The sequence below is a fragment of the Orycteropus afer genome, unplaced genomic scaffold, assembly GCF_000298275.1.
Source record: "Orycteropus afer afer isolate SDZICR_OR568_19922 unplaced genomic scaffold, OryAfe1.0 scaffold00046, whole genome shotgun sequence".
NCBI lineage: Eukaryota > Metazoa > Chordata > Mammalia > Tubulidentata > Orycteropodidae > Orycteropus > Orycteropus afer.
This window is the reverse complement of record NW_006921633.1, coordinates 1,792,935-1,805,434: the sequence shown is the minus strand read 5'-3', so window position 1 is coordinate 1,805,434 and position 12,500 is coordinate 1,792,935. Positions and strand designations below refer to the sequence as shown.

Here is a 12,500-nt window from a genome sequence, read left to right as displayed (position 1 = left end):
CCCAAGGAGGGGGTCGCTGTGAGTCAGATCTGACTCGACAGCACATAACAACAACAAGCTATGTCAGATTCTTTGAGAAATTTGGTCAACTATTAGGTTCTCTGAACATAAGTTTTGTTTGTCTACCTCCTCCTTCTGTGAGTTCTTGATCTTAATGTCCTAAAATGGAGGTTGGCAAACTGGTCAGCCCACCAAGCCAAATCCATATCACTACCTGTTTCTGTATAGTCCTCCAGCTAAGAACAGTTTTCACATTTTTAAAGAGTTATGAGGAGGGAAATGAAGAACGTGCTACAGAGACTGTGTATAGCCTACAATGCCTAAAATATTTACTATTTGGCCCTATCCAGAAAAAGTTTGCCAGTCCCTGCTCTTAGAGATCAGGCCCTGAAACTGTAATTGTGAGGACAGAAAAAGCTATAGCTTTGCAAATGATCAAAAATTTATCATTAATAATTGGGGACTGTATAAATATGAATAATTTGCCACACTATAAAAATTTCAACAACTATAAACTTTGATATCAGCCTGTATGCCTGTTATTTGTCAACAAATGTATATAGCATTTCATACTGGGTTGAGTAATCAATCACCTTAATCTATGTTTCACATTAAATTTTAGAGTCTTCTCTATTGTAAAATCTTTTCTATTAAATGAAACTGGATTGGTCATTTGTTTTTATTAATTTAAATTTTTATGATAAACTTAATGAGTATCTTTAGAGGCCAAAAGATTTTTCTTTTTGAAGGGAAAGGTACTCAAAAATTTTTTAACCTTATATTTTACAGAATAGAAACTGATCCTAATCAGTTTGATAACTGGCAAACAAATCTTTTATATTCTCTAAGTAGGTCTGTATGCTGCTTACAGCATTTCATAATGTGTAAATTACAATGAAAGCTGTTAAGAGACTCTAACTTTATTCTTCTGTGATTTCTAATTATATAGGTTGAATCATACATATAGTCAGCTTTTGAAAGAGACTGAAGCTTTACAAACTGACCATAAAAATTTGAAGAGTCTTCTAAATAATTCCAAACTGGAACAAACAAGATTAGAAGCTGAATTTTCAAAGCTAAAGGAACAGTACCAACAGCTGGATATCACATCTACCAAGCTGAATAACCAGTGTGAGGTGAGCTTTAACAAGTTTAATCACTGTTTCTTTCTATTAAGCATCAAGAAAGACATGCCTAAAAGTAAACAATCGTATTAAAATGACAGCGGCAGTATACATTTAGTGGAGTATTTCTAAAGAATTGGTCAGGGATAATTGAAATTTATAAATAATTCAGATAAAACGTCCTTTCTCATTCATTTCAACCTTTTTTTTTTTTTTTTCACTACTAGCTTAAACTTAAATGTCAAGATGCTTTGTAAATTGTAAGGTTATGTACTCATTTAATGAACAAATACCAGTTGCTCCCCTGGTGTATGCCAGTGAACCAGAGACAAAAATCCCTACCCTTGTGAAGTTTATATTCTGTTGGTAGAAATCAGGCAATAAACATAATAAGTGAAACAATGTTTCACTACTATGGCTATGTAAGGAAGTACCCCAAAACAACCATTTAAGATGCTCAAAAACTTTTGTTGATTGAGTATTTGATAGTGGGACTGCCTCTGCTGCACTTACAGCTGGGCCTTTTGCGAGAAGATTCAAAACTTGAGTACTGAAATCATCTGAAGGCCCTTTCACTCACTTGTTTAGTGGTTGATGCTGGCTATCACGTGGAGACTTCATCTGTTCCTCTTCACGTGTTCTTTCTCCATGGGCAGCTGTATATGGTGTCTGGGCTCCAGGGGAAGGAGACTTGAGAAATCCAGATGAAAGCCTCAGAAGTCATGCAATATTGTTTCTCCTGCATTCTGTTCATTGTGGCAATCATATAGTCCCATCCAAGAGGAGGAGGATTAAACTTGGATTTTACTCAATTCTGACACCCATTAGTTCTGCCAGGTGTGGGACAAACTGAAAACCAACAGCTTTGCTTCTAGAGGAGGCTGGCTTGATTTGGAGCAGAGCACAGAAAAGCCGCATGCTCAGGAGAAGGCCAACTCTCAGCCTGAGGTTATAATACTATTTGGGACAAATAATTGATCATGAGACTAGTCAAATTTAGTGGGACATTCTGGGAATGAAACAGGCGTAGTGGGTCTTGATAAAGGTCCCATATGTCATTGGTGTTCTGGAAGGCTGCTCCTAGATTCACAGTTTTTAGTAATTTATCGCATTTGTTTTATAATTCTCTCTCACTTGATATGTAACATTGTTTTTCCTGAACAGTTTCATATATTGTACCTATTTATACCTGATTGCTTCAGTGTGCATTTCATAAGAACAAGCACATTTTCTTAGATAACCACAATACCATTCATCAAATTTTAGGAAAGTTAACATTTATACAATATTTTAATCTACAATTCATATTCTGATTGTTTTCAGTTATCCCAACAATGACTTTCATGACTTTTCGGGGGGGGAATGTTTTCTACTTTCAGTCCAGGATCACTTTTTACATTTAATTGACCTGTTTTCTTTAGTCTCCTTTAATCTGGAACAATTCCTTAGGCTGCCTTTGTCTTTCATGACATTGACATTTTTTTATAATATTAACGGACTAGTTATTTCTTTTTCAGTGTTTATCAGTTTGGATTTTTCTGATATATTCCCTATATTTAGATTCAGGTCATAAGTAATTTTATATCCTTCTCACTGATCATATCCTGTGGCACATCATACTTCTCTGCTCCACTAATGTGTATTATAATCAATCAGTGTTGTCTGGTTTCTCCACTGTGTAGTTACTATTTTTCCTATTGCAATAATAGCAGTCTTTAAGGAAACATTTTGAGACCAGGCAAATATCCTGCCAAAATCTAATTTGTCACTTGGAGATAAAATATACAGCTTTAGGTTTCTATTTTATACTCTCGTCCCCATCTCTTAAGAAAATTTCTACAAAGGTCCATCTTCCCTTCATTTTTTACAACCATTAGCAAAACTTTTTCTTATCTTAGCCAAAATATCTTCTTCCATTCTCAACACATTTTAAAATTATGAATATAACTCAGTAATTAATACATTAGTAATATGATTTGATGAACATATTTAAATGTTGCTTGTACTAAATTTTATCTTTTTGTGATTATAGTCTAGACAGAAGAGATATTTCAATTGAAGTAGTAAAGGGTTTTGTATTTCAAAATTTGAAATCATTAAGGTAGTTAATTACCATACTTCATCTTAACTCTAAAATACGGATCCATCTTATAGTTTAAAAATATCTTTTCTTAGTGGTATGAAAAATATTTGTAATAATCCATGTCAACTTAGATTTGTTGCACTATGCTTAATTTATAAAAGTCTTATTTTGTAGAATATCAATTCTGTAAAGTCTTCCTTAGAACATTGTCCTTTTTTATAATTTCTATTAGCTAATTTAGAAGGAAAACTGTAGTTATTGAATTTATAGTGATATACCAAAATTCACTGTTTCTTTATTCTAGGTTTGTACAGAAACATACAATTTTGGTCCATACTCTTAAACTTTCTAAATGTTAAATAAATTCTTTCTCCATTGATGGGAACACCTGACCTAATTTTCACAATTTTCAATTATGTTAAAAGGAATGTCAATGCAATATAGAGCTTTTAAGTTCATTTCCAACTGTAAAAGATGTGAATAAGTGCAGTACAACAAATGTTAACTGTTATCACAAATTATTTAGTGATCTTTGTCCTTTTGAATTAATATGCTAATCTCATGAGGCATAGTTCTTTGGAATAATCTCACTAATTCAGCACCTCCATGCATAGGGCTTTGGTAGAAGTATTGCTAATCTTCTAATTATTATATGAGATACTAGATGTATTGGGTTAAATAAGGTTTAGAAGGACTATCAGTTTATTAGTACAAACATGTCATGGAGATATTGTGAGGGTTTGGTTCCAGACCACCAGAATAAAGTGAATATCACAATAAAATAAGTCACATGAATTTTTTGGTTTCCCAGTGCATATAAAAGTTATGTTTATACTATACTGTAGTCTATTAAATGTGCAGTATAGCACTATGAAAAAGTTTGAAATACTGTAGAATTACCAAAATGTGACACAGAGACAAGAAGTGAACATAATCTCTTGGTAAAATGATGCTGATATACTTGCTCGATGCAGGGTTGCCACAGATCTTCAATTTGTTTAAAAAATACAGTAGCTGAGAAGCGCAGTAAAGCAAAGTGCAATAAAACAAGGCTTAAAAAATTATATGCATGTAGGCAAGAACTTGAAGAATATATCATCAGATTAAAACGTCTTTAGTTTTGAAGTAGGGAGCTCTGGTAGCACAGTGCCTAAGGTATCAGACTGCTAAACAGAAGGTTGGTGGTTCAAACCCACCAGCCACTCCATGGAAGGAAGACTGGGCAATCTGCTTCTGTAAAGATTTACTGCCTCAGAAACTCAGTGGGAGTCTCTATGAGTCAGAATTGACTCAGTGGCAGTGAGTTTGTTTTTGGGGTTTGGAGTTTTAAAATGATTGGTCAAAATATGGCAGCATTGAGGATGAGAAAGACAGAGAGAGTTACATGGGCAGTACAAACAACAAATATGAACCCCTTTGTAAATATAATACTGAGTTGTCAATGAAAGCAAACATGGGTATAGGGACGGATAGATGGGTGAACAAGCTAAACAATTATGTATGTCTAAATGGAGAGTGTATCCAAGATCATATACAGGGTTGGCAGACAATGGGCCTCTCGAAGAGTATGAAGGGATGGACACTGGGAGGAGGTAACTATGGGGAGGAAGTGGGAGGGGAGCTGCTGCATTGTAAATTTTGGTCAATGACATGAGACAAAGTATATGTGAACTGCTGTATGAAAAGTGAATTTACTCTGTAAATCTTCACCCAAATCCTAATTTAAAAAAAAAAAAAAATGATTGGTCAAATCATACTTTTTTTTTTTTTTAATTTTGAATTCTGTTAATTTAGTCAATAAATTTAAAGTCTCATCTCTCACTATCTCCCCTTTCAAAAAAAAATAATAATCTGGATAACTAAAGAATTTACATTCTTCTTAGCAAGAGGAATTGGTTGCTTGGGTGTGTGTGTGTGTGTGTGTGTGTGTTAAAATGCTTTTAGTTTCAAGTGTTAGAAACCCAACTTGAACTTGCTTAGGCAAAAAGACAAATTTCTCAGGTCATAGAATCAAAGGAAGGGTTTAAAAATTAAATTGTGGGAAAGCCATGAGTGTAAGTAGCCCTCAGAGATTACTGGAATCAAACACTACATAAAGAAAACTCTTTGTATAGGCTTCATTTTCTCCCAGGAGGCTGACTTTTCTATGCTGCTTCTAGGAGTTTTCTGAATTTTATATCTCATAGCTTCTGCCAAAAATAAAAAATGATTCTCTCATTTTTAATTTAGAAAGTCCAAGAGAAAGACTGTCCCAGTTTGGGTCAAATGTTCACCCTTGATAGGAGGCCAAGTCATATAAAAGCATGATCTGGAGGAGGTAGAAAAATGAGTTGTTGGTATAAGATGTCAGGATAGTTGTTAAACTTGATGGGAAGAGATGGTAATTGGAAGAGGATATAAGGAATGTTTCTGGAATACAGTTAGTGCTCACACGTGTTCATTTTGAGCTGTATATTTAAAATCTGTATGTATATGTTTAATCAGCTATCTATTGACACACAAAGTTGTATAACAACCATAGAACCTCAGTAGTAATAATAAACATTTATTTTTGCTCATGAGGCTATAGATTGATTGAACAGACGTGCTGATATATGGACCTTCTTTCCTCTGTAACTGGAGTTAGCTGGCAAATATACTGGAGGCTGGTTGGCTGGTCTAGGGTGACCCCAGCTAGGATAACTCTCCTTTGCTGCACATGGTCTCTCATCCTCTGTCAGGGTTCCAAGACTCATCCTCTATAAGAGTTCAAAGAGGTGAAGTGGAATTCAAACAAGGCCACTTGAGGCCTAGGCTGGGAACTGTCACACTACCACTTCTACCACCTTCTCTTGACCAACCAAAAACCAAAGCAAACTCACTGCCCTTAAGTCGATTCTGACTCATAGTGACCCCCTTTGGGTTTCCGAGGTGGTAAATCTTTATAGAAGTAGATTGCCCAGTCTTCCTTCTGCAGAGTGGCTGGTAGGTTTGAACAACCAACCTTCTGGTTAGCGGTCAAATGCCTTAGGCCCTACACCACCAGAGCTGATAGAGTATAAAGTAATATTGCAAGAGGATGTAGATAAAGGGAGGAGAATAACTGCATTCATTTTTACAATAAGTCTATCATAAATGTTGTATTTCGGTTTAAATATATATAGATAAGTAAAATAAACAAATTATAATATTGACAGTTGTTGGATCTAGATGGGTGTCTGTGGGTATTCATAGTGTCATTCTTCCTGCTTTTCTCCTGCTATGAGAATTTTCATAATGTTAATTTTCTTTCATTTATCTTTTTATCTGGGGGGGTTTATTTGTTTGCTTTTGTTTTTCAATACAGATCTCTGGGCTCCATTTCAGACCTGCTGAATCTGGATGCTGGGGTACAGAAATCTACATTCTTTCAGATACTCTACAGATGATACTAAATGTATCTACCAAAAACCGAAAATACCAAACTTACTGCCATGGGGTCGGATCCAATGCATAGCGACCCTCCTTGGGTTTCTGAGGCGGTATCAGTACAGAAGTAGGTTCCAACCTTCCTTCCAAGGAGTGGCTGTGGGTTTGAACCACCAGCCTTCTGGTTAGCAGTCTATTTGGGGCTTTCTTACTTCTGTTGGAATATCTGGCCTAATTAAGGCGTATTTCTAATTTAAGTTAACTACAGAGAGAAAGGGGAGCTCTGGTGGCATAGTGCCTAAGGCATTTGAGTGCTAACCAGAAGGCTGGCGGTTCAAACCCATCAGCCACTCCTTGGAAGGAAGATTGGACAATCTACTTCCGTAGTGATACTGCCTCGGAAACCCAAGGACAGATTACTGTATGAGCCCGATCCGACTTGATGGCAGTGCATTGCGTTGTTGTGTTACAGAGAAAAAGTAGCCCGATTGCCAGTAACCAGCTGGTAATACCAGCCTTTGGCCAGATCACCTGATTGCCCTTTGTCAGGCCATAGAAACTATGTATAAAGTTTTGAGATTCTTTGCAATAGTTGTTGAGGGAAGAATGAGGTATGGTAAGTACCTATTATGTGGCATAGGCATGCTACCAGGTTCTTTACATATATTGTTTAATCCTTACAACTGTCTTAGGAGATAGGAGGTAATTATGCTCATTTTATTAAAGCTCGGAGAATTAAGTAACTTGGTACATATGTTCATAGATACTTAAATAGAAGGTTAGAGATTTGAATCTAGCTTTCTAACTATAAACAGTTTTGAAGATAAAAAAACTTTTTTTGGAACTTGAAAATTTTATTCTATATTGACTTAAGGTTTGTGAAAATTAAGCAAGAAAAAATACATTTACAGTATGTAATGCGGTGTTTTAGCTGCCATTATTACTGATAACAGCTATCACATTCATACTCTGATCAAAATGCAACTATCTAATTGTTCCAATACAAGAAGACTTAAATCTCTGTGAAGTACTTTATATTTTTTAGATGTTTTGGGTGATTTATGTTAAGTAAAGCTATTGATTTTTTAAAAAACATTTGTATTTAAACAGTTGCTAAGCCAACTTAAAGGAAACTTAGAAGAAGAAAATCGACATCTGCTGGATCAAATTCAGACATTAATGTTACAGAACAGAACACTATTGGAGCAGAATATGGAAAGCAAGGATCTTTTTCACGTTGAACAAAGACAGTACATGTAGGTATTAAATAATTTTACACATTAAAATATTATTTATGATTTTATCACTGCCATACCCAGTGGCAGAGAAAACATAATGCTAATTTTTATCGATTTTGAACATCATTCATTATTTCAGTATACATATCTTTGAATGCTTTTGTTCTAGGTTCTATGCTAATAACCAGAAATGCTAAGATGAAAACAAGTGGGTCCTGCTCTTATGGAATTAGTACTAGATAAGTACAAATAAACATGCAAAATACAATAATTGCTTTTTGAGGTATGTGTAGGAAGCCATAGAAATATAGTGTATAAAGGCGAAGAATTACCTTAGTCTGGAAGAGACAAAGAGGAATTCCCAAAGATAATTGCTTGAGCTGAGCTTTAAGGTTCAGTAGAAGTTTGCCTGGGGAATACCAGGCCAAGAGAGCAGCAGGGGCAAAAATATGGATATGTGATGATTATGATAATTGTCTTTGGCAATTAAGTGCTGCCTCTTAGTCCCTACCACCTTGGTACACCTAGCTACAATGTGGTCCAATCAGCCCCATTGTATTTAGGTGTTTTGATTCAGTTAGGGCAATCTTCCTATCAAATATGACTTATATGAAATAGCAATTACAGTAATCTTCAAGGATGCTGGGGCTCCTTTCACAAATTTGTTCCTCACATTGTGGTGAAAAGTCTGTCTTCTGGACACTCCATGAGTGGATCTGTAGGTCCAACCTGATAAATCAACTCTAACATACCAATTTCCGTAAGCCTTTGGACACCTTCTTCTATAGCATATCATGTCAGGTCTGGCATTTCAGTTCAACTTGCTATAAGCCACCATTTAATTCTGGCTTCAGTGAACCATCCTCTCAGTCTGAGACACTGAATGAAGAATCTGTGCTTAGTGGGCCCATATCAATAAACTCAGACTGATCCAACTTTATGTTCCTTGAACCATTATCCCACACCCTTAATAGCCATTCCCACACATATTCCTCAGGTTTCTCTTTGTATATATTAGAAAATACATATAAGCTGTTCTTCTGGAGTGTAGCATACCTCCTCATGGGTCACATTTTGTACTTTACTCCTTGAGGCTCATGGGACTTAAGACTAAGTCTAGAAGCATAAATGTGTGGTGGGATTGGGTCCTGGGGACATTCAGCAATGTCTTATAAGGCACTTGCCCCAGGCAGTGCCCTAAGTAATATTTCAGAAAAAGACTGCAGACACAGCTGGGGTAATCTCATCAGATAAGGGTGGAAGGGATAATGATTTTACTGGGGAGGGTGGTTTAGCAAACAGCTGGAATAATCACTTCAGATAGGAGTAAAAGGGCTGGTTCTGTTGGCAGGAGTGATTCTACAGAATTTAGGGGCTCATTGTCCCCAGGTTATTCTGCCCATATGTCCACATCCATTCAGGATCCCATTTCTTCCCAGTCGGTGCCCTCTCTTTAACTTCACACACCACGTGAGATTGGGAATTCAATTGGCATTTTAATTCATGCGCTCTTAGGATAAGACTCTGGGTTTGGTTTTTGGCAATATCAGCTTTGTTAACAAGAAATTGGCTTGCTTTAAGGGCACAAGTGATAACATTCAGGTCTTTTCTGTGGCACTTGAGCTGTGACTCTGAAGCTTTGAGTCCATCCCTTTCTTTTACCACTTTGTTTATTGGAAGTAAGACTAACCATTCATCTTCCTTACACTTTTCATTCTAACAAAATTATAGAAAAGTTTCAGATATGCAGTCACAAATGTTTGATCCAGTGGTGGTTATATTTCGCACATTTCTTTTGCCATCTCACACCATGGATTAGAAGTGCCATCTTTACTACTGGAGATAGAGTCATCAGTGCCTTTAAGACTAACCAGGCTTGAAAACTAATTCAGAAAACTCATCTTTAAGATTTTGTTCCTCTAGAACCACTGTTGGTACCAAATATCTTAGGCTGGGTTCTCTACAGGAGCAAAACCAGTGAAGAGTACATGTAAATATATAGAGAAAAATTTATTTCAGGGACATTCACACAATTGTGGAGGCTGACAAGTCCCAAATGCACAGGCTGGAGGCTTCTTCTGACTCATGTGGTCTCCGGCTGATGAACCCAACATCTGCATGTCAGGTGGCAGGGTGCTAGTTCACGTCCCAAGAACCAGACGTCAGAGGATGATGAGATGGATTCAGGATCCAGAAAGAGTGACCTTTACCAGAACATCCATTTAAATTATGCAGGCCACACCCCCGAAGAAACTCTTTTCAATGAATTGGCTGCATACATCAGATCACAAAATGAAGGATGATTACACAGTATCTGCCAAACTAGTGAGAATCAAGGCCTAGCCAAGTTGACAAATAACCTTAACCATCACAGTGTAGTATGTTATTGTTAGGTACCCTCGAGTCCAGTGGGTGGGTTCAGATCTCCAACTTTTCATTTAGCAACTGAACACTTAAGCATTGGATCACCAGAGTTCCTTGTGTGGTATGTTGTTGTGTGCTATTGAGTTCATTCTGACTCATAGTGACTATATGGAACAGAGTAGGACTGCCCCATAGGATTTGTTTCATAAGCTGTAATCTTTGTGGGACCTAAAAATTCACTGTTCTTGCTGGAGCACACTTGAGGAGGGGGAGCAATAGAGAAATGGCTAAGAGTCAGAAGCCAATTAACAAAAACTTCTCTTTGCCATACAAAGAAGTGGCTGAAAAATTTGAGCTGGGGAGTAATATGATCAGATTGGCATTTTTTAAAAACATTACTGATGGCATTTTGGAGAGTGGATTGAAGGGTCTGAGATTAGAGACGAGGTATGTATTATAAAACCTATTGCAATAATTCAGTGAAAAATGATTCAGCAGTGATCGTTGAAGTCAAACTACAGGGGAAATGTGAGAGGTATCACTGATAGGGCTTGATTAATGATAACTTGTGTCTCCATGGAGGGGTTTGGGCCTGGCCAGCTCTGTGGGTAGTCTCTCTCACACTATAATTCACCTTTACTAAAGTCTTCTCTTCCCTTTGCCTCCTAATAAACAAGCGCCATTGTATAATGAAAATTGCACAGATACTGAAATCAGGTAGATTATAGTTCAAATCCCAGTTCTTCCACTCACTAGTTATGTGACCATAGACAAGTCAATTCATTTCTTTAATCATAAATTTCTTCTCTAAAGTGAAAATAACACTTATTTCCAGGATTATCCTAAGAAAAATAAGAATCTGTGTATCTGTGCCTTTTGCATTTGGTGTATATGATGGTGAACCGTGGCACCTATCAAATGCAGGATGCATCAAGTGTTTTTCTGAAGCACCAATGTATATAAAATTTAGGGCAAGGAACATTATTTTTATGTTAAAACATTTGTGTATCATTAGCTTTGGAAACTAAAATACCTCTTAAAGCAGAGAATAAAAGCATACAAACTCCAGAAAGAAGGTATAGTCTAAAGTGGACAGCTGCAAATGTGAAATTTAATGAAGTTTTACATTTGCCTTAAAAATTCATGTAAACTCTGACTTTTGCTCCATGATATTCCTATATATTAACATAAAAATAGCTCTTGACATTTGTGTTTCCTATTCCTTAAACAGACACATTGTCTAAAGCTTTGACTTAATATTCTGACCTTTGCTGACTGTTCTAGTTACCTAGTGCCAGTCTGACAGGAATATACCACAAATGGAATGGCTTGAACAAACAGGAGTTTATTCTCCTACAGTTTGGAGGCTTTAAATCCAAGTTCAAAGTGCCAGGCTCTAGCGGCTGGGTGAAAGCCCCTCAACCTTGGGATCCAGCTCTGCCTCCTGCTCCCGACCCACTGGAGCTAGAGGCATTTCTTCACTCAGACAGCTGCTGGCTACTGAGGCTGACAAGGCCAAGGTTGACAAGTAAAAAGGCACAGTCCTGGTGATACCAAACCACACGGCAGGCCATTAATTTAAGTCCATTGAAAGTCCCAAGATTGGCAGAGCATGGCAGGCTGCTGAACAATGACACAGCTACATGCAGGGTCCAAGCATGCCATAAGCTAGAGACTATCCCCAAACCTTCTCCTTATATACAGGAAGCAGACCACATCCCAAAGGCAACTACTCAGCTGCTTGTGGTAGATCCCACCATGGAGCTGATTGCCAGTCTCATCATGGTGAATAACTACCACCAACTGCCCACCCACTCAACCAGGCCCAGCCAAGGTAACACAGAGTTAACCACAACACTGACCAATCTGTTTTCAAGGTTTCAGTGATTGTGTCTATATGGATGATTTCCAAATACTAGTATCCATTCAGACTTCTTGAACTTAAATTATAACTATCCATCTTATATGTCAGACGTTTCTAGTTCAGTGCTCTGTCACAGGTCCTAACAGGAGGAAGTAGACATGTATTACTGAGAATCTGGAGATTCCTGATGATATTTCAGAAGAATTTAGCCTTCTATACCACAACCATTACAGTTACAGGTTACAGGTGAGGAGAGACAACTCAGGGATGCCCAGAGTAGCAGACCGGAAGAGCAGGAGAAAGGGGATAAAAGCCTTGAACCAGGACAGAAGAGCAGTCAGCCCCAGGGTTACAGGTGAGGAGAGACATCACAGGGACGCCCAGAGTAGCAGGCTGGAAGAGCAGGAGAAAGGGGATAAAAGCCTTGAACCCGGACAGAA

At 37.3% G+C, this 12,500-nt stretch overlaps 1 protein-coding gene across 1 annotated transcript in view; it reads left to right on the top strand.

The window, feature by feature from the left end:
• CCDC88A (coiled-coil domain containing 88A) overlaps positions 1-12,500 on the top strand; it is a 185,109-nt gene that overhangs the window by 153,940 nt on the left and 18,669 nt on the right. The window contains exons 22-23 of the mRNA XM_007938006.2: positions 950-1,136; positions 7,705-7,850. Of these exons, the coding sequence (XP_007936197.1) occupies positions 950-1,136; positions 7,705-7,850 (333 nt within the window). The remainder of the gene's footprint in view (positions 1-949; positions 1,137-7,704; positions 7,851-12,500) is intronic.